At 46.6% G+C, this 22,711-nt stretch overlaps 1 protein-coding gene and 1 pseudogene across 3 annotated transcripts in view; one reads left to right on the top strand and one right to left on the bottom strand.

Annotated features, from left to right (window-relative positions):
• Window positions 1-330: 330 nt before the first annotated feature.
• Window positions 331-510, bottom strand: LOC110311093 (small ribosomal subunit protein uS14 pseudogene; annotated as a pseudogene).
• A 6,554-nt stretch (window positions 511-7,064) lies between these two features.
• The window catches only part of Mtmr12 (myotubularin related protein 12), a 67,612-nt gene continuing 51,965 nt past the window's right edge, over window positions 7,065-22,711 (top strand). For 2 of the 3 annotated variants that reach the window (XM_021184161.3, XM_029469717.2), the window contains exon 1: window positions 7,065-7,274. In XM_021184161.3, coding sequence (XP_021039820.1) covers window positions 7,194-7,274 — 81 coding nt within the window. In that variant the 5' untranslated portion in view covers window positions 7,065-7,193. Of the gene's footprint in view, window positions 7,275-7,794; window positions 7,814-22,711 lie in introns of those variants that run through there. The other variant, XM_085831399.1, reaches the window with a different exon arrangement.

Genomic DNA, 22,711 nt, shown 5'->3' with positions numbered 1-22,711 from the left:
ACAGAGACACCCATGTGCACGTACATAAAAAACACAAAATTGGAAGCTATAATAGGCAAAAGACATGTAAGGGAAGGGGGTGAGGAGCCCAGACAAAGCATTATGAGACAAAATTTAAAACAAAACAAAAACAAAAATGCCACTGAATTTGTTCTATGTTGGCCATCTACTGCTGGCATGAGGCCTGCCCTTAAGTATGGTTTGTATACCCAGTGACACTGTCATGCTTTTTTTTTTTTTTTTTTAAGTTCTTCACATTTTTATTCTTTGTGCACAAAGACTAGCATGATCGGTTCCACTTGGTAGTCAGTTGAATCCATTCAAGGTTGCTTAATCCAACCTTGTCCTTGTAATGAAGCCTATGTCCTTCTCGTACTCCCGGAAGCACTGGCGGCACATGTTCAGCCCGTATTTGCGTATCAGACCGTGGCGGTTAGAGCAGACCCAGAAAGAGCCGGAACCCTGACCGAACTTCCGTGGGTGACTCCAGTAGAGCTGCTGGTGACCCATCTTGCTTTCAGACGCCCAAAGAGGGAAAACGTTGTCATGCTTTTTAAAAGGTATGTTGAAGTAGTACAATAACTTCTTAACTTAGAAAACGGTCCTTGCCGGGCGTGGTGGCGCACGCCTTTAATCCCAGCACTCGGGAGGCAGAGGCAGGCGGATCTCTGAGTTCGAGGCCAGCCTGATCTACAGAGTGAGTTCCAGGACAGCCGGGCTACACAGAGAAACCCTGTCTCGAAAAACCAAAAAAAAAAAAAAAAAAAAAAAAAAGAAAACGGTCCTCAGGGTTCAGAATTTAGAGTTAGAACAAGCCATGTACAAAATAACTCTTCAAAAACGTTTCCCCAAATACAGTTTCCCTTTCTAAAAACCACCAGTGCCCTAATCTCCTTTATATCGGCCCAAAAAGATTCTATTCATATAGGAAGAGATAGGCCAGCAGCACTCTTCGGGTAGCCCACCACTGAAGAGGTGGACGAATCAGGGTTCCAAGTTCAAGGCCAGACTGAATCATACACATTCACAGCCAGGCTGGGTGCACAATTCTCAGAGACAGGGTCACACAGACTGCCAGAGTTTGAAGGCAGGCTGTCTGACTCCTGCATGGTTGCCTCTATCCACCAAACTGCATAGCTGCTCCCTAAAATGTTTCTTCATTCTCTTTTTGTGGCTGCATCAAATTAAATGGCTGCCCTGTAATCTACTTGATCTACTCCTACTAGTGAGCATTTATATTTCTAATTCAATGTTACCCACATCAAAAAAAAAAAAAATGTAGTTAGTGGACAGTTGTGGTGTAATCCCAGAATTTGGGAAGTGGAGGCATGAGGCCAGCCCTCACTCAGACTTGGATTGTTTGAGACCCTGTCTCAAACCAAGAAGAACATAATAAAATCTCAACCAAAAAATTGTAATTAGTAAGCATGCTTCGATGTCATTTCAAACATGTGGGATACATTTATTATTATTTATTTAAGACAAATTTTTAGAATTGAATTTTCTGAGACAATTTTTAAAAAGGTGTGTGTGTGTGTGTGTGTGTGTGTGTAGATGTCTGTGTCTGTGCATTTATTTGCATATATATGTATATACAGATGCCCATGGAAGCCAAAAGAGGGTGTTGAAGTTCTTGGAGCTGGAGATGTAGGCTATTGTAAGCTGCCCAACACAGTCACTGGGGAACCAAACAACAGTCCTCTGCAGGAACAGTATAAGTCTTTAGTTGCTAAGCCATGTCTTCACCTTGTCAAGACAATTTTAAAAACAGGTTTATTTATTTATGTATATGTGTGCTCTGTCACACACTTACACTCCTGCATGCCAGAAGAGATCAAATCTAATAGATGGTTGTGAACCCACAGTGTGGTTGCTGGGAATTGAACTTGGGACCTCAGGAAGGATCTCCAGTGCTCTTAACCACTGAACCATCTCTCCATCCTCCTCGAGACAGTTTTTAATATGACTGTAAAGTTGGCATCTCCCTGCCTCTCGCCTTCACACTCACATCCATGGTGAGTGAGGATCCCCGTGCCCCTGATCCTTGCTGTGGACTTGCCTAGCCGTGTAGCACACTGGTTAGTGTTGTTCCGGTTGTGAAGGAGACTGAGACCATACTGTCCTTAAGAACCTTCTGGACTGGACAGACTGGAGTGAGTCTCCATGGACCACTGGACAGCCTCTGTTTAATGAGTAAACCAAGCAAGCCACTGAAAGGAAGAAGGCAGAGTCCAAGGAGGAGACTCACTGGGCTTCAACCACGCGGTCGGCGGCCCAGGCTGTGTATTTCCTGAAAGTAAAACTAAATAAATAAGCTGAGTATGCTGTCCCCTGATTTCGGTACTGCAGAGGTTTGAGGCCAATCTGGACAATGGGACAGAAAACACTAAGAAATAAAATTTTCCGGCAGGCTGTCCTGCTATGGCCCCTCCAGCATCAAACTGATGCTTCTTAGGCTATGTCTATGTCTCGTCATCTCCTGAGGAGAGTAGAAAGACAGTTATACGGCTGGAGAGATGGCTCAGTGGTTAATAGCACTGTCTGCTCTTTCTAAGAGGTCCTGAGTTCAAGTCCCAGCAACCACATGGTGGCTCACAACCATCTGTAATGGAATCTGATGTCCTCTTCTGGTGTGTCTGAAGACAGCTACAGTGTACTTATGTACATACAATAAATAAATCTGAAAGAAAGAAAGAAAGAAAGAAAGAAAGAAAGAAAGAAAGAAAGAAAGAGAGAAAGAAAGAAAGAGAGAAAGAAAGAAAGAGAGAAAGAAGGGAGGGAGGGAGGGAGGGAGGGAGGGAGGGAAGGAAGGAAGACCGTTGTAGCAAGACTAATCCCCAACCTTCTGCATGTGTGTCTTTCTGTCTGTCTGTCTCACTATGTAACACAGATGCCTTCAAATTTGCATTCTCGCCTGCTGTGGTGGCGCACGCCTTTAATCCGGAGGCAGGGGCAGTTGGATTTCTGAGTTCGAGGCCAGCCTGGTCTACAAAGTGAGTTCCAGGACAGCCAGGTCTATACAGAGAAACCCTGTCTCGAAAAACAAAAAAACAAACAAACAGATTTGCATTCTCCTGCTTTAACCTTCAAGATAAAGAAAGAAGTCTGAAGACATTAGACTACTTGGTACATCTGAAATGTGGATAGAGGCCATCGAAGAGCAGAGGCACAAGGCCGGGATGTTAGTTCAGTTAGAGAAGCTCCTGCTAGGGAAACCTGTTTATCTTTAAAACAAGGCAAAACAAAAAACTCAAACAAACAACAAAGCCAGGTTTTGTGGTGTGCAGCTGTGATTTCAGTGCTGCCGAGGTGGTGACAGCTAAGCCCAGCCTACTTGGCAAACTCCAGGCCAATGATAGACACTGTCTTTATAAACAAGGGGGATGGTGCCCAGCAAATGACACCCAGGAATGACTCCTGCCCTTTAAGTGCAACGGTATATATAATCACACACACACACACACTGCACTTTAGTCCTCGAAAAGTCTGTATATGTAGCTTCCTGATTTCTGTTTTTCACACAAAGCTATTTCATACACTCAAGTGCAAATATTTATAGAATTCCTACTATGTGTGAGGCACCTGTTAGGTCAAGATGAGCGAGACACCCGTATGAGTGTCTAGCTAGCTAGGTAAGCTATGATCTGTTCCTGTTTAGAATTTGTTGAGAACTTAGGACAATGTTAGAAAAAAGGGTTAATTTTTTAAATTTTATGTAAATTGAAATATTTCAAAGTCTCCAAACTACCACCTGTGTGTTCTTTTAAAAATTTTTATTTTATGTGTCTTAGTATTTATAGATACCAGAAATAAATCTGCTTGATGAGGTCAAAAAATGGAATTGGCTGCCCTGGAACTGGAGTTCTAGATGGTTGTGAGCTGCCATGGAAGTGCTGCAGAGAGCACCTGGGGCCTCTGGAAGAGCACAAGTGCCCTTACCCACTGAGCCGCCTCTCCAGCCCCTTCCTTCTGTTTCCTAATAGAGAATAGTCTGACCTTGGTAAGATGGCTTTTTTGTCAGCTGTGAATGATTCTTCTCATGAGATTTGACCCACATCCTAAAGGTCAGATCAATGCTAATAGCTGGGAAACCATGAGGGCAAGAAAGAAACTGTCATTGCCTTTCTTATGATCCCTTAATTAAGGAAAGTGTGTGGCCAGGGTGGTGGCACAGGCCTTTAATCCCAGCACTGGGAGGTAGGCAGATCTCAGAGTTTGAGGCAAACCTGGTCTATAGAGTAAATTCCAGGGTAGCCAGGGCTTCACAGAGAAACCTTGTCTTAAAAAAACCAAAAACATTACAAAAAAAAAGGGGGGGTGGGGGGCAGTGTTAGGTAGGGCTTTCTAGATGAGCAGAACCAACAGGACTGTAAAGAGACATATTATAAAGAGAATTTACTAAGAAGGCTTACAACTCATATGGGCCTTGTAGTCTTAACAATGGCTGTCTGTGTGTCTGAGAGCCTGGTAGCTGCTCAGTCACAGAAGCTGGTTGCTTTAGTAGTCCCAATGTGGTGCTGAAGGCTTGGGAGATTCCTGGAGAGTCAAGCTGAGCGAGGCTGGAGTCTGAGGTCAGTGAAGGGGACAACAGGTACAGCAATGTGGCAAGGCACACTATTCAGCCAGTACCCAGACAGGCAACGGAGCTGCACTGGTGTTCTCTGGATCTTTTGCTATCTGGGCCACCTACTGGGAGGTGCCCCCACCCACCCTGTTGTTACTCCTTCCTGGAAATGCTCTTGTAGAACTGCCCATAGGTGTGTCTTTAGTTCATTCCAGATTCCATCAAGTTGACAATCAAGATTACCCATCAAGGCTGGAGTGACAGTTGTGGAGTTAAGAGCACTTCTTCTTAACCTGAATTTGTTTCTTGGCACCAATGTGGGGTATTACCAGTGCTCGTAACTACAGCTTCAGGGAATATGAGACATCTTCCACTGGCACCCCCTGACAGATATAGACACACACATCAAAATAAAATAAATCTTAAAGTGTTTAGCCGGGCAGTGGTGGCACACGCCTTTAATCCCAGCACTTGGGAGGCAGAGGCAGGTGGATTTCTGAGTTCAAGGCCAGCCTGGTTTACAGAGTGAGTTCCAGGACAGCCAGAGCTACACAGAGAAACCCTGTCTCGAAAAACCAAAAACCAAAAAAAAAGAAAAAAGAAAAAAAGAAGTGTTTATCAGTGAGTGAAACATGTATGAGTGTACTCATACCACTGCTGTAACAGAGTACCTTACAGTTGATCATTTATACACAATACAAAATTGCTTCTCACTGTTCCGGAGTCTAGGGAATTCCAGAACAAGGCATCAGTAGATTCCATGTTAGGAAGAGTGGGCCATTCAACGACGACACATTTTTTTTTTTAATTTTAAGATTTATTTATGTGAGTACACTAGCTGTCTTCAGATACACCAGAAGAGGGCATCTGATCCCATTACAGATGGTTGTGAGTCACCATGTGGTTGCTGGGAACTGAACTCAGGACCTCTGGAAGAGCAGTCAGTGCTCTTAACCACTGAGCCAACTCTCCAGCCCAGAATGGTGACACATTCTTGCTGAGTTCTCTCAATGGGGGAGGGCTAGCCAGAACCCTCTGATCTCATAAGGGCATTCCTTTAAGACTCAATAATCTCCTAAAGTCCACTTCTTCACCGTATCACATGGGGGAGGGGGAGGGACACAATCAGAAGAGGGTGGCAAACCAGCTGTTTTTTTGGTATTTAAAACGCTTCATTTGTTAGCTCCCATTCCTGGGAAGTGTACAGACCCGGAGACAGTGTCAAGTTTTCAGAGTCGTATTACAACAGGGCTTGACCTTTCGGCAGATGTTAAGGATCAGGGCGATCTAGTAATACTTAACGTTAGCATGATGCCCCGAAATAAAGGGACATTTGCTTGGTGAATTTCTATCAAAAGCCAGCATTTCTGTTTATGGGTCGGGTCAGGCGCTGGAAACAAAAGCAACAGAATCTGTCTGGCATATCGGAATCAGGGAGGTTGGTTCCCAGGTCCTTCCTGGGAACCAACGTGGAAGAGCACAGTTAATTGCTAGGTTTTGAGAGGAAGGTCTTATTTGTGGTCTAGGTTGACTGGGGACTTCCTAAGTAGTCCGAGCTGGCCACAAAATCACAATCTTCTTGTCTGGCCTCCCAGGTGCTGGGATAGCAGGTGTGCACTAACCACCCTTCGTTCTGTGTCTCTTGTAGTACTTAGTTGGGAATTTAAAATGAAATACAGGGGGCGGGGGGGGGGCAGTTGGTCAGACTAAGGCATAGCAAGGTGCCTGACACTTGAAAACTTAACTGCAAATGTTTATTGGCTTTTCACAGTAGATGGAACAACTTCGGGTGAGCTGCATCGTGTCTTATTCTTCTAACACAATGCTCCACAGGGAGAATTCAATTTGGTCTTGCTCACGCGAGGCAAGTGCCCCAAAGGTGGAATTCAAATGAATAGTGTGTGTGTGTTTTATCTGCTATCTTGGCTTAACAAGAGAGGTTTGTCGATAACTTGGGAGAGTAAATAAGTCTTAAGGGCTTTTGATATCTTACCAGTTAGAAACCAAGCGACAAACAAAAGAAGTTTGAAGTTGAACACAACATTTTACGTCACTTTAGTCTATTATTCAGTTCCTATCCGCTCTGTCTCTTTTCATTCGTCTAAAGTCTGAACGTCGTCGGTGTGAATTTGAAGCTTCTGCGGAGGCATTCTGTTCAGCAAGCTGAATTTCAAAGCTGCTGGCCAGTAAATGAAGCAAAATGGGTAGAACGACTGGCCCGCAACAACTTAGCGAAGGCAGGATCATTGGGCAAATGGCGACATTCTCGCTATCCAATCCTGGGGAAGCCCGGAGAGAACGCTCTCCGCATTGGCTAGAGCAAATAGCTCGGCCAACAAGGGGGTGGGCGTGGCCAGTCCCGTGCTGTGGGCGGGACCTCAGCCGGAGCAGAGCGAGCGGCAGGGGGCGTGTCCCACGGTCGCTAGGCGGGGCGCGTGGCCTGGGCGGAGCGAACGGTGTCAGTGGCGGAGCCGGATGCGGGCGGTACTGCTGCCGCCGCCGCGGCCCTAGGGATGGGCGGAGCCCCGGCCGCTGGTGCTGGTGGCCGCCGCCGCTGCCGGAACCTGAGCCGGAGCCGCCGCCTCTGCCGCCGCCGCGCTTCGGCTTCGTTGCTTCGCAAGGTGGCGGGATGCTGGGAAAAGGGGGAGTCGGCGGTGGCGGCGGCACTAAGGCGCCCAAGCCCTCCTTCGTGTCGTACGTACGCCCTGAGGTGAGAGTGCGCCGGGCGAGCGCGGCGGCGGGTGGAGCGGCCGGGGCAGGGGCGCTTCCTGCCGGGGTGCCGGGCGGGGCGGAGCGGCGGGACGCTCTGGGGCCTCCCGGGCTGGCCGCGGCCCGGACCCCTGCGGCAGGCCGGGCAGGTGCTGGGGCAGGGCCCTGTCGCTCGCCACCGCGCCTGTGGGCGGGAGCCGGAGCCCGGGAGGTCCCGCGGCTCCGGCGCCCCAGGTATCCGGGAAGGGAAGAGAAAGCTTGCGTGGTCGGGGTTTCCCCGGCAGCCCGCAGCCCGGTGTGTGTGCTCTGCCCGGGACTTTTCTCCGGGAGTCCTGAGAGTTCGTCTCTGTTGCGGGTGGTGCACTGCTTTCCGTCCGCGCTGCTGTAGGGAATGTGGGTCGGCCTTGGCCTCTTTCGGTGTCTGCCCAGAGCATCCTCCTCCCGCTTCTTCCCATTTCATCTCCCCCCTTCCAAACTGCAATTCTAGTCGAGAAGTGCATTCACTCGGGAAATACTTTCTGCGCTCCTACTGTGTGCCAGGTACGATCCTGGAAAGCTTGTGCTAAGTATCTGTGAACAGAACAAAGATCGAGCTCCTTGGGAGCTTATGTAAAAAGAGAAACATGCATAAGTTGATTGTATAGTACTTAGAAGATGATGGGGACAAGGAATCCTTTCATTCTTGCAAAGGTGGTATTTCAGTCAGGAGGTTAGAGGACGTTAGGTCTAGGTAAGGAGTCCTGGACGGCCCCAGGGAAGGCTGCCAGTTGACAGTGTGTCAGGAGCTCCGTGAATGAGGACGTTGGAGAGATCAGAACTAGAGCATGTTGAAGACTTCTGGAGCAGTCATTCCTTACCTTTTAGTAGACTGCTTCTCATTTTCGATTTGTGAAAGTTGTGCGCCTTTTTTTTCCCCTCTGCTTTTGCAATTTTGTTTGTCTCTCGATTATGTAGCCTGGCAGTGCTGGAACTCACTATGTAGAGCAGTCTGGCCTCTGAAGTCACAGAGCTCTGCCTGCCTCTGCCTCCCAAAGACTAGGACTCAAGGTAGTACGACCATGGCTAGCTTCTGCAATCTGTAGGTGTGCAGGTAGATGCTCTACCAAATTTCCTGCCTTCCAATGTCTTCCCACTTCTCACCTGCTAAGGTGGAAAACAGGTGGGCCTGGAACGAGATATCAGAGACCTGGTGGGGCCTGCAGCATTTGTATGCATCTCTTGAAATCAAGGCATCTAGTGGAGAGTACTAAAATGGAACCTATTTTCAGTCTTAATTTTCAAATAAAAACCACTTCCTCTGTCAGAACTTGATATCAAGAGGCAGGGTCATCTTACATTTCACCCTGTCGTCCATAGAGGTAATGTGGTCAGGTTCTCTTTGTCTTTCTTTGATAGCACCCTAGTTGAACGCTAACTGCCTTTAACCTTTAACCTTTCCTATTTAGTGAGAGTAAACTGCAAGTGAAGAGTCTTCTGAAGTCTGGCCAGAGTTCAAGAGTGTGCCAATCCTTCATCTGACTGTGCAGTTTTTGCCCACCGGCACTGCTCTGTCACCCTTGAGAGGCAGTAGGGAAAGTGGTGGCCCAGTTCACTGTACTCATGGTTTTGGGGTCTTCTTAGAGGGCAGCTTTGTGTTTTTGCGTCTAAGACCGTGCTGTGAGGATGCTGTGCGGATGCTGTGCGTCTTTGTTGTAGTTGGTACTGGCTAAGATTCTCTATTCAACTGTGAGTGGTTTATTAAAAGACAATGGTGGGAGGAGGTGAGAAAACAGCTTATTTTTAAGTAGATGGCTTCACTAGCCATCACATTTCCGGAAATGGACAAGCAGCACTGAGATGTTGCTTATGTGTGGCCCAGAGCCCTGAGTCTGATACCTTTCTGGGTCACCTTGGAAGAGCCTCAGAGCACTTTTATGAAGACTAGCATCCACTATATTTACTCTTCTTGGATTGTACTATCTGCCTGCCTTGTGTGTCCTGCGGGTGGTGTGTGTGTGTGTGTGTGTTTTATTTTGGTGTTTGGCTATCCCACTCTGAACCATGCCACTCTGTAGAGACCCATTGTCATCTGATACCACTTTTCCCTGCATGCCGTTCTGGAGAGAGAACACAGGGCCTCCACCATGATAAACAAGTATTCTACCACTGAGCCACAGGCCAGCCCGGCTTTCTTTGTACCACTTTTCCTAGCTGGTAAGTTTGCAGTTTCTGAGATGCTTTCTTGTTGGCGGATGACTTAGGTGGCCAGAATCTTTTCACCTTTGAATGCAGTTATGCCTGGTCCTGGTGATAAATAAGCCTGCTGATCAGATGTGGGAACGTCCAGAGGCAGAAGCCTTCACTAAGGCAGAGCACGGTCTGTCAAGAGTCAGCACTGAAGTTGTTAAACATGATCATATTTTTCCCCCTTGTGATCCAAAAGGACTGCAAATGACAGCCTAACATGAAGGGCAATGGTTAACTCTGGCTTTCGTGTCTGTGCCAGAGTAACCGAGTTGCTTTGTCATTGATCTGTCTAAGTCAGTGAGGATGATAGGTAAGACCCTGAGTCACAGCACAGGGCCTTTGCTCTGGAATCTCTTCAGAGGGAAGCTGAGGTCGGCAGGAGGCTGGGCCCACCTTGCTACTTGATAGCAGATGCCTAGAAACATCTCAGCTCTACTGTCTTCACTCAGCCTCAGGCACAGGTTCCAAGGAGTGTCTAGCAGTGTGCAGCAGAGATGTTGAGCTCTGTTCCAGGGAGGCATCTGGTGATAGCTTGAGCACAAAATCACTTTTCACATGAAAATGGGAAGCCTGTGTGACTTCCTATGTCAGAAGCCACAAGTGTTCATTGTAGAAAAATGAGATGAAGTTATGCAAAAAATAAGTACGAGTTAGAAGTTTGTGCTGGTTGTTGTTAGGCCTTGCAGAGGACCTAAGTTTGGTTCTCAGTACCAACGTACCTCACCACTGTAACTCCAGTTCCAGGGCACCTGAGTCATTCTTCTGGCCTCCTAAGATACACACTTGTGGCAAACTTTCACACACACACACACACACACACACACACACACACACACACACGCACAGAGAGAGAAAAAGAAACTTTAAAAAAACAGTGCCAGCCACACAATGGGCAGAGGACCTTGCTGCCAAGCCTGAGCACCTACCTGAGTTCAGCCAGTGGCCTAATGGTGTGGGAGGAGAGAAGCGTTTCTCAAGTTGTCCTTTGACTTCTGCACTATGTCATGTGATCACCCCCACACATACACACACTCTGTAAATTATACATATGTATATATAGTAAAAGACTACAAACTTGCTAACTTTAATGCATCCTGTTAGATGTATGTGCACGCATGTGGCTTTGGATGGGGCTTACCAAAATGGAATTAATATTACCAGTCATAATCTCAGCTGCCTTTTAAACCAAAAGTACACATTGTAAACACCTCTCCATGCCAGTTGTTAAGCCACAGGCAGGCTTTGTGTCTCAGTGAAGACACAGTGATGGGAAAGGCTGGGCAACACAAACAGCCAGAGTGACGGATGGGAGGATTTTGTATTTAGAAACCAACGCTGCGTGACAGTTCTGATTCTTCAACCGTACTGAGAGTTCTTTGCTGAGCTGCCTTGACATTATAAAATAGGTCCATTTTATTCTTTGTGTATGAGTGTTTCCCTTGCACATGTACTGCATGTGTCCTGGTGCTCGAGAAGGTCAGAAGAGATCATCTGATGCCCCAGAACTGGAGTTATAGATGGTTGTGAGTCACCATTTGGGAGCTAGGAACTGGATCCAGGTTTTCTGCAAGAGCAGCGAATATTCTTCACTGCCGAGGCGTCTCCCCAGGCCTCCTGGTCAGTTTTAAGGCTTAGATAGCTGTGCAGATGCGCAGCGACTGGGCTCAGAGGCTTGTACAGTCAGCCAGCCAGGCAGTGCTAGGAGGAAGACCTGCTTTGACAGAAGCACAGTCCCTTGTGATGTGATGGATGCTAAATAGAAGCTTTGTGCTGCTTGTGTGGTCTTTAAAACTGACCTGGAAAATAGCTCTCAAAGGGCTGCTACAGACACCCATTTTTGCGTGGCATTCCAAATATGGTTAAAATGTACTTGTTCATGGAGTTTAGTCAGTGTTTGGCTTGGAGATCTTAATAATAGTACCAGAGACTTGTTTTGTGGATTTTGTTTTTTAAGATTGGGAAGAAAATATAATTTGTCTTCCATTTTACAGATATGTAAACTGAGTCTGCAGGATTAAATGACCTTGTACTGGGGCACAGGATTACTGAAGAACTGTCTCCTAAAGAGCCAGCAGTGACAGGGCTGAGCCAGGCCCACAGGGACTCAGGAAAGGTTTTGTATGGTCCTGAGTGTATAAGAAGGCAGGCTGAGCAAGGCATTAGGAGCAAGCCAGGGAGCAGCAGCCCTCCACAAAGTTCCCTCAGTGATGGCCTGTGACCTAGAAGGTAGGCCAGACAAAGCCTTTCTTCCCCAGTGTGCTTTGGTCAGATCACAGCACTAGGAACTCGAAACAGGGAGAAAAGGCAAGAAGAGCTGTGGCCATACCTTTCCTCTTTATCTCTTCTTCTTTTTATCTAAGGAGACAAACACATCGTTTCCTAGCCCTTACCTAGGCCCATTTCTTTGGTGGGCCATGAGTCTGTAAGTTTCCGAAGGGAACCTGTGTATTGCCAGCATTTTGATCCTACCACACAGTGTTTAAACCGGGACGGTCTGGCTGTGCCTCAGTCTTCTTTCCCTTGTTTTTGTGGATTCAGAGAACTTTCATTAGCAGAACAGGCTTGTCCACATGTGGCACATGTAGCACACTGCAGTGCCTTCTCGTTGATGTCTTTCCTTGAGTTTCCTCCTTGGCTTTTGTTAGGTGCTAATCTGGGAGACTTACTGAGCAGGTACAGGGACCTTCTGTTTATTGCAGTGTCTAGAGGCTTTGTTTTCTTTGTTTTCTTTTTTTTTTTTTTTTTCCAATCTCTTACTGGTTTACTCATAATCAGATTCATCAAAGAGATTCACTAGTTTCATTCCACATTCAAGGGGCAAAGGATGAAGAAGGGTTTTGAAGGAATGGGTGTCAAAGAAATTGTGAGCATTGCTTGGTGCCCATAGTTTGTCTTTTTTTTTTTTAATATTTTTTTAATTAGGTATTTTCCTCAATTACATTTCCAATGCTATCCCAAAAGTCCCCCATACCCTCCCCCCCTCCACTTCCCTACCCACCCATTCCCACTTTTTGGCCCTGGCATTCCCCTGTACTGGGGCATATAAAGTTTGCAAGTCCAATGGGCCTCTTTTTCCAGTGATGACCGACTAGGCCATCTTTTGATACATATGCAGCTAGAGTCAAGAGCTCCGGGGGGTACTGGTTAGTTCATAATGCTGTACCACCTATAGAGGCTTTGTTTTCTAATTCAGCAGATGTATACACAGCATCTGCCCAGTCTACCAAGCACCCATAGATAAGCATCCAGTCGAGCTATAGCCCTCTACAAAGTAGACACAGTGAAATGGAAAACACGTTGTCTTATATGTATTTTGAGACAGTGTCTCCCTAAGTAGCCCCAACTCTTCAGGTTGATCTGGAAGTCAAGACCCTCCTGCTGTAGCCTCCTGAGTGTTATGGTTTCAGATATGGTTTCACCACCATGGCCAGCTTGAGGTGTGTTTCTGCTGATCACTGACTTTGATGCCTTTGATGGCTAAATATAGGAAGAAGAAATTAGCTTATCCTAAAACAGACATCCTACCCAGTCCTAATAGTAAAAATACTTTGCTATTTGGTTTTGGTTTGGTTTGGTTGGTTGGGGTTTTTGTTTTTGTTTTGTTTTTTGTTTGTTTGTTTGTTTGTTTTGAGACAAGGTTTTTTTCTTTAGCTTGGCTGTCTTGGAACTCACTCTGTAGATGGCCTCGAACTCACAGAGATCCACCTGCCCCTGCCTTCCAAGTGCAGGGATTAAAGGCATGTGCCACCACCACTTGGCTCATAAAAATATTTTCAAAGGCAGAATTTAGATGCATTAGTCTTTTGTTTATTTGTTTCTTTTTTGGGGGTGGGGTGAGGAGGTGTGGACAGAGCCCTGGCTGTCCTGAACCTCACTGTAGTCCAGGCTGGCCTTCAACTCAGGTCCGCCTACCTCTGTCTCCTGAGTGCCGGGATTAAAGACAGGCACCAACACCACCTGGCTTATGGGTATTCGTTTTTTGATGTTTTTATTACATTTAAATTTAGCATGTGTGCACACCCATGCACTCGTGAGTGTGCCACGGCATGTGTACAGAGGGTCACTTTGAGGAGTTGGTTCTTCCCGCCCACAGTTTAGGCCCCAGGCATTGAGCACAGGTTGTCAGGCATGACCACTACTCACTCAGCCATCTTGATGGCCCTGCCTTTTTGGTTTTTGTTTTTGGTTTTTTTTTTTTGGTTTTTTTAAATCTGTATAACTCCATAGCCTTTTCTAAGTTTTCAACTTTTCTTTTTTCTTTTTTCTTTTTCTTTTTCCTAAGACAGGACTTCTCTGTGTAACCCTGGCTGTCCTGGAACTCACTTTGTAGATCAGTCTGGTCTTGAACTCAGATCCGCCTCCCAGATGCTGGGATTCCCCTCTGGTTTTTAGTGCATTCAGAATTTGCCCTCTCTGTATATGAAACACACCACTTGTCTTCTGTTAATGGGGATATTAAGATAGACAGTGAGGCTCCCTTTCCCTTAGCAGGCATTCATATATGTATTATTGTTCATTCATTCATTCATTAGGCTGGGGATTGAGCCCAGGCCTGCGTATGCTAGGCAAGTACTGCACATTGCGTTGTGGCCCCACTGTCCTCACCAGATCACCTCATTGAGGTTGGCCGTCACCGAGAGTGATCGAATGGGCCAGGGAAGGACATTAAAGGTTCTTCCTAAAATCGGCACTTTCTTAGTTGGGCTTTAGTTTGATGATGTGGCCAAGCTTCCGCTTTTTTCTCCTGCATGTGTTTCCTGTGGCATCTCCCTGGGTCAGAGCCAGTGCCATAGAACTTGCAGATGGCGCATCAGAAGGCTCTGCCAAGCAACACTTCCTGCGTTCTGATCAAACAGCTGCCACACTCAGCCTTCCTCTCAGAGCCGAATCATCCTCCCACCCTGCTGCCATCTCCAGTGTCACTGTCATGGCTGGTGGGAAGCTCAGTCAGTGGGAAATGTGCAAGGCCCACGATTGGGTGAAGTCTGAAAGGCAGGACTACTACCACAATCAAAGGCTAACGCTGCTGTGTGTGTGTGTGTGTGTGTGTGTGTGTGTGTGTGTGTGTGTGTGTGTTTCCTCAGCAGGATGTTGGATGCTCTGGACTGTTTCTTCATGGAATCATCCCATGTGACAAGTGGGTTTTAGAAAGAATCTTTTTCAGGGTGATTTTTTTCCCTTAAAAAAAAACCAACAAAATCCACATATATCTTATGATAAATTCAATGTAACAGTGTTACAGTTTGAAAGTTAGAAAAATAAAATAATCCATAGGTATGGTGCCACAAATAAAGCAGTAATTCCATTTAGGTTGTCTGTCTGTCTCTGTCTGTGTCTGTCTGTCTCTCTCTCTCTCTCTCTCTCTCTCTCTGTGTGTGTGTGTGTGTATGGTGTATGTGGTTGTCAAACTTGAAGCTGATACTGCTCCATATTGGCAGGGTGTGTCCGAGCTGTTTTAGCAGCGGGGATTGCCCTTGTCTGTCAGTAGTTTGCAGTCCTTGACCAGAATTTGAGTTCAGAAAAGTGCTGAAGTTGCATTCTTCACTCTGCTGGGGTTATGCTAATGGTAGCACCCAGGGACTTCTGTAGCGTTTAAGAAGAAGCAGAGGGAGATGTTCAATGTAGGTGGAAGGGGCAATTTTATTGTTTTAAGATTTACTTTAGCCAGGTGAGCTTAGATACAGAGGCAGATGGATGTCTGAGTTGGTAGCAAATCTCTGTACAGAGAGTTCTAGGCACATACTGAGACCCCAGCTTAAACAATTTTTTTTTTATTATTTCTTTTTATTTACTGAGATAGGGTGTCACTTCGTAGATCAGGCTGTCCTTGATGTCACAGAGGTCTGGCTCTCTCTACTTCCCAAGTGCTGAGATTAAAGGTGTATACCACTGTGCCTTGCAAGGTGTATTTTATTTTTAAAGATTTATTTTAAGTGTGTGTGTGTGTGTGTGTGTGTGTGTGTGTGTGTGCATATGAATGTGAATGCAAATGCCCACATAGGTCAGAGGTGTTAGATCCCTCTGGAGCTGGGGATGCAGACAGTTGTAAGCCACCTGACATGAGTGCTGGGAATTGAATTCAGGTCCTTAGCAAGAGTGGTATGTGCTCTTAACCACTGAACCATCTCGCCAGCCCTGATATATTTTATTCTTAGTTAAATTGTGCATGTCATTTTTGGCCAAGACTTGACCTGGAACAAAGAGAGGGTCCCAAGCAGACCTCAGACCCTTGGTGATCCTCCTGGACGGCTCCCAGAAGTCTGCTTTGAACTAGAATAATCTTTGAACCTCTAGTTTCTGTTGCCTCGGCGGGAGGAAGACAGAGGGGCTGGAAGGACACCAGAGCCCACCCCTCTGCCTCTGCACACCTTGCGGAACATAACTAAAGGAAGCAAAAGCTTGTCGGTGGCTCTGCATGCTAGCAGAGGAGGCCGGCTCCTTTAAGCCTCCCTTGGTTTCCTGCTGGAGAATTGGAATGATAGCGACACCCTTCTTAAACCACTGCTGTGACTGTTCATGACCACTGACTCTCCCTGCTCTAGGGAAGGCTCTTGGCAGAGTACTTGGCACATAGACTTCAATAAATACAGGTAGTGGTGGTGGTATTCCTCCTCCTCTTCCTCTCCCTCCTCCTCCGCCCCTGGGGTGCTCCATACAGTGCTTGGTCAGTCATCTTAGAGGACAGAACTCTTCGTGGCTAAGGTGTTCATAAGTGGAGTGTTTCATCATTGTGGTTGCCGTGGTGCCATGACAGCAAAGTTGACTGTCTTTCACTATCTCAGAAAGTTTCTTTTCCACTTTTTGTTGCTTTATACAGTTAGCATGATTTGATTATATTTAAAATTCTGAGCTAATGAGAACCCAGCCGTCAGCTTTTTTTCTTGATTACCATATGGCCTTTGGCATTTTGCTAGTTTCATTGTGTGGTGTTAATGGACTTTTCCTCTTTACTCGTTTCTGTCAAAGTCCAAATTTTGTCCTCTATCACGTCTGCCCAGTGACTGACTCATTTAAGGTACAAGTGACCCAAATGAAGTCATAATTAGCTTAAGCAAAAGAAAATGGCTTGTGTTTATTCCAGAGTCAGTTACAAAACCATGCTGCTTCAGTTTGGTAGTTGAGGAGCACAGATAATTCCAGGCTGTCTGTGTCTGTCCTGCAGCATGCCGTTGGTGGGGAGCCTTTCACAGGTGGCCTTTGCCTCCTCTGTTCCTTGCTCTTGGGGAAGGAGCCAAACATCAGGGCTTAAGTATTCGTGAGGGAGAGCAAGGAAGCCTTGACTTAGAGTGGTGTGGTCTACCTTTCTGTAAGGTCACCAGCTTCTATTTCAGTCCTGACCTGCTGGGTTTTAATATTTGCCTTATTCTGGATATTTTAAAAAAGTCAAAACACCCAAATGTGGTGGTGTGGTTCAAGCCTGCATGCTAAGTCCCTTAGTAGCCAAGACAAGGGGGTCTTGACTTTGAGGACAGCTCAGTCAGGTTACACAGGGAGTTGAAGGCCAGCCTCGGCAACATTGTTAAGTTCCTATCTTTAAAAACAAAGCAATACAAACCAAAAAACCGAGAACAGCCTGAAAACAGTTCCTTTTTTCAAATAGGAAAGTCTGGCTGTGTTGATGCCTTTTCTCTAGAAGTAGAGTCCTCCCTGAAGATCATCTTCCTCCTATGTCCCTGTGCTTGGGAGAGAATGGTCTATTCTCTCTCGGTCTGTGAGGACAGAGTCCCTCTCTAAGCAAACCACTACCTCAGCACTTTCCCTAGTGTCCGGTCTGTGGTGGGGACAGTGTTAAAGAGGAGGCTTTGGGGCTCTGGCTGGTTAAGCCATTGTCTAAGTGCCTCAGCTTTGTCCCCAGGACCTGTCGGGGCCGCATGTTTATGCCTCATGCCTTTTCCTTTGATATCATCTGTTGGCCATTCTTCACCTCCACCTGTCTGCATGCCTACTTGTTATCTTTCTGTATCCGGCCTCCCTGCCACCTTGCTTGCTCCACCTTGCTTAGCTTAGCTTCAAGGTCACCTGCCCGGTGGTCACTGTCAAAAGTGACAAGGGAACCCCCAGTGCCCCTCTGTGTTGTGTCTAAGAACTCAGTATGTGGCAGACAGAAGGCAGGGCCAATGTGGTGTGCATGACAGTCCGTAAGGAATAAACTGGTCACTGTGGGAATTTGGGACTGAGAAGGTTCGGTGATATCATAGAAGAGTCTTCAGCTGTGATTCCAGAGGGTTTTGGTTCTGTTCCAGCCTCTTGATGGCACTGTAGACATGGACTTGGCCTTTCTGTCTCTTCTCCTCGCCTGTGACATGGTTAGGTATCGTCCCTGCAGGCTTGTTTTGAGGATGAGAAGTACACGGTAAATATTCTGCTCTATGCTGGCCTTGTGGCAGATGCCTAACAGGTGATAGCTAGCTAGCTAGCTAGCTAGCTAGATAATGATAGCTAGAACTGGAAGGTTATCTGTTCAGTGTCTTTGTGTACCTACCATTTGCTTAACACTAGGCTAAAATTAGGAATCCAAAGGAACTGTGTATGTGCGCACTTACCATTCTGTTGGAGAGACAGCTGGTCTCCAGATGGCTCTGAAGCGCAGAAGTAGGAGCTGCCTAACCTGAGAGAGAGGCATGCCCAGAATGCCCAGAGCAGAGGAGGCGCTGAGCACAGCTTCTGTGGAGGCAGCGTGGGACCTGAGAAGATGAGTTGTACTGTAGGATTTGGTGTGGGAAGGAGGGGCCAGTAAGACAGGTAGACTAGGCGGACAGCTTGAAAGCTTACTTACCCAGGTGTACTGGGAATGTATGGTTGGGGCATCTGCCCCATCTCACCCAATCCTGTGTATTGCATGACAGTCTCTGCATGACAGTGACAAGGGATACGTCTGGAGGAGCATTTCCAAATTCTGGAAGGATTCATTAGCACTAGGTCAGCCTGGCTCTTAGCAAGCCTACAGGGAAATACTATCTGACCCTCACATGAAGGCTGTTAACTCCCTCCAGTTATTTAAGCAACACAGAAGGGTTCTGGGGACCGTATGGGGAGGGAAGTCTAGAAGGCAGCACCATGTGTCGCTGCAGCTGCTCTTAGTCGCATCCTTTAATGTAGGTTCTGAAGCAGCGTCAGCCCAGTACTGCCACCTGTCACCTTCTCCCAACACAGCCATCATTGCTTTCAACATATTGACATCAGTGAGCCTCAGTTTTCTGCTCTGTGAATAGGAATAATAACACCACCATGTAATTCAGAAGGATGCTGCTGGTCTTACGTGAGGCAGTTCATGCAAAGCTGGTAACAGTACTTGTGTGAATGTTTTTGGTTAATTCTTATGGCTTTGGTGCTGCTCATGGTTATGGTTTATGGCTTTCATGCTGTGCAGGTGTGCTGCCACTGAGCTGCATGCCCAGGCTTGCGTGGTTAATCGTCACTATTCCTGTCACCTCAGAGGCTGCAGGTACGCTTGACCTGCCCAACATTTGCCTTTCCTGAGCTGAGTGAGCATCAGGAAATGGGTTGAGAAGGAGGTGCCCTGAGAGTGAGAGTGTGGACAGGCCTGTGATTCTGTGGGTCTCCTGTTGGGATTCAGGCACTTGATGGTGACCTTAGACATGGGTCTGTCACTTCTTTGAGACTTCTCATTGTAGAATTTGGACATCTTCCTTGAGGGCTAGTTTTGAAGATGAGAAGAAATAAACCACAGTTCACCCAGCTCTGGATTGGCAGGTGCTTCCGTCACATCTACTGACACCCCTGTGGCTGCCTTTACTGTCTTCCCAGGCCTCCTTGCCCGGGCTTTGCCTTTTCATGGGCGTTCATAGTTTCTTTGATGTTTTTCTGCAGCAGTAGCTCATGTCCGTTCAGGACTTTGAGGAAAGGCCTGGGCTTCAGGCAGGGTGAGAAGTCTTGGACTAACCATCCCCAGTTCAGCTTGGTGTCTTCTCTGAGGTCGGCCTGTCAAGTTTCTGTTAGTCCATTCTTCCCCTCATCTTCCATAAGCAAAGCAGTCAGGGCCTCCAGAGCACCGTTTGTGGGAGCCCCTTGACAGCGTCTTCGTTTCTATTACCACCTTCCTCGGCGGTTAGAACCCTTCTTATGCTTCCTGTCTGCACTGCCTCGAGAGCTGTGCACGAGCCAGCAGAGGGGCCCTATCCAGTGAGCTTCCATTTCTCCACCTCAGAGACCTCGTCATGCAGCCCTTCCACTCTCGGAGAACACCATTTGCCTGTGGTTTTGTTAAGAAAGCCTGAGCTTGGCCTGGACTGTGCACATTTCTGTGTGACCCACAGTGTCTCATGTCTGGTTTTAGAGAATTAAATTTTCTGATTTTAGACGTTGTGGGTTTACTTTTTCTTTTTCTTTTCCTTTCCTTTTCTTTTTTCTTTTCTTTTCTTTTTTTTTTTTTTTTTGAGACAGGGTTTCTCTGTGTAGCCCGGGCTACCCTGGAATTCACTCTCTAGACCAGGCTGGCCTTGAACTCAACAGTTCTGCCTGCCTCTGCCTCCCAAGTGTAGGGATCAAAGGTGTGCACCACCACAGGATCCTTTTGAGACTCAGCCATGTAAAATAAAACAACAACAAAACGAGATTCGGATACATACCAGGGACAGGGAAGGTCATGGATTGGAAAGGGAGACATTGTTAGTTTCTTGGGTTTTTTTTTTTTTTTTTTTTTTTTTTGGAGACAGGGTTTCTCTGTATAGTCCTGGTTGTCCTGGAACTTACTTTGTAGACCAGGCTGGCCTCGAACTCAGAAATCCGCCTGCCTCTGCCTCCGGAATGCTGGGATTAAAGGTGTGCGCTACCACTGCCCGGCGGGAGACATTTTTTAAACTTCAAAATTTGAGGGACATTAAAATTCAGTCAAATGAGAAACTCCGAAGGGAAGAGAAAAGAGGTGAGGTGCAGTTTGTAAGGCTCCAGGAGTCTTCTGGCCTACTCCCCTGTGGTACAGGCTGCGGCAGCTCCGTCCTTGCTCGTGTCTTTATATAATATCTATGTGTCTGTTCTCCAGCAGAGAAAGGCTGAAGCCCCCCTGACGTCAGGCTCTTGTGCCACCCACTCACTGGGCTTGTTGAGTGCTGCTGGCTTCAGACAGAGAATGATGTGTGAGGCCCATTTCAGGGTAGGATCTCTTCTCAGAAGGCAGCTGCAGGAGGCATCCCCTGAGGGGCTTTTGGATGCCTCTTGGGAAGGGAGATGGATTCTTTACATTGATCCCTAATCAATCTTAATGCTCTATAATCAGATTTGGCCTGAGGTACTTTGTCCCCTAATGGTTCTTTTTGCTATCACAGTTGTAGTTTTTAAGCCAGTGCCTGGAGTGTGTGTGCGTGCATACACATTTGCACAAACATATAGACCCTTTGTATTGGCCATGGCTCAGAGAATGTAAGAGAATCCAGCTAACTGATGAGGTCACACGTGTGGGTTCTGAGGTTTACATTGGTATTCGTGTCTTTTTCCTTGTTACTTGAATTTCTTTCTTTCTTTCTTTCTTTCTTTTTTTTGTTTTTTTTTTTTGGTTTTTTTTTTTTTGTTGTTGTTTTTTCGAGACAGGGTTTCTCTGTATAGCCCTGGCTGTCCTGGAACTCACTTTGTAGACCAGGCTGGCCTCGAACTCAGAAATCCGCCTGCCAGCCGGGCGTGGTGGCGCACGCCTTTAATCCCAGCACTTGGGAGGCAGAGGCAAGTGGATTTCTGAGTTCGAGGCCAGCCTGGTCTACAGAGTGAGTGCCAGGACAGCCAGGGCTATACAGAGAAACCCTGTCTCGAAAAACCTAAAAAAAAAAAAAAAAAAAAAAAGAAATCCGCCTGCCTCTGCCTCCGGAGTGCTGGGATCAAAGGCGTGCACCACCACGCCCGGCGTTTTCTCTGGAGAATATTTGCTTAGAGGACCAATATGTGTCTGGTCTGGTGACCCCTTCCAAAGGCCTAGGAATGAGCGGTGGATGCTTTCCCTTTCTTTAGTAAATGGTGAACTGTTGGAAGAGCAATGTGTCTTCAACCCAATCAGATGCAGTCAGTGGTGGAAAGCTGCCTAGCATGAAGCCCTGGGCTAAGTGGGTGGGGTTCTACATGCTGTAACCCAGGCATTTCCGAGGTAGAAGTATCTTTATCTACACAGTGAGTTCAAGGCCAGTGTGGGCTATGTGAACCCTGTCTCAGACAAAAGAAAAAAAAATTAAAACATTTAAGGGTCAAGAATGCTAGAGCTGGTATCAGGGCTCACCATCTATTTGGCTGTGGGAACCTTGGGGACTTTAGCCTTTTGAAGTTTTATTGGCCTTATCTGTAAAGTGGGGTTGAAAATTCCTTATACTCACAGGTGTGGCCAACCTGAAGCGCAAGGGCTGTGTCCCGGTATAATTGTAAATGTTGCCCAATATATTTCTAGATGACATATTTCAGTGCAATGTCAAGAGGTTGGAGAACTAAGTGAAAATAAATGACACAGGCAAGACATCTAAGAGTGGACACTGTGAGCACCAACAAATTGCATTCAGATGTTTTAGACAACAGACGCTTAGTCTGGAAGTGCTCGTCTCCAATTAGCCTTCTAATGGAGGCTTCCAATGAAGACGCCTTCTAGCGGAAACTCATTTGTGTGAGTGAACAGGAGAGTCCTTAAGCCCGGGTATGTGTCTGTATGGGATTGTTACCTGCAACCAGACAGATTGTCAGTTTCTTACTGCATGTCTGTCTGTCTACCTGTCTGCCTTTAGATGATCTTCTGTTGGCTTATTACCAGAGTGGTTGGTGCCTGTAATGGCCCAAAGCAATGTTGAGTAGCGCTGTGGTGAGCAGCAAAGCCATTATCCTGTCCTGCTTTTTGAGTCAGGAAGCTCAGGGAGTGAATCTGCCAGCAAGACTGTCTCTGAGGGAGGCAGGCTTCTACAAGCACCTCTAAGAATCTAGCTCCCTAGAACAGACCGACGTGTGGATTCATCCAGAACAGAGTCTTACCATGGGTGAGAAAACTTCTGTTTAAAATCTGAACTTGAACAAGCCCGTGTTCTATCAGTGAAGCTTAAACATATTTCAGAAAGTCAGGTAACAATTGATAATATCTGGCACTAGCCACTTTAGTGCACGGTCTGTTAGCTTTCTGTCAATGTACTAAATAACTGAAGTAATTATCTGAATAGAAAAAGATTAAGATTGATTTTGGCTCCTGTTTTGGAGGCTCTTGTTCATGATTGGTTGGCCTTGTTTTATTCTGTG

The sequence above is a fragment of the Mus caroli genome, unplaced genomic scaffold (assembly GCF_978045245.1).
Source record: "Mus caroli unplaced genomic scaffold, Mus_caroli_1 scaffold_16, whole genome shotgun sequence".
NCBI classification, from domain to species: domain Eukaryota; kingdom Metazoa; phylum Chordata; class Mammalia; order Rodentia; family Muridae; genus Mus; species Mus caroli.
The sequence above is the reverse complement of the archived record's forward strand: the minus strand, read 5'-3'. Positions and strand labels throughout refer to the sequence as shown.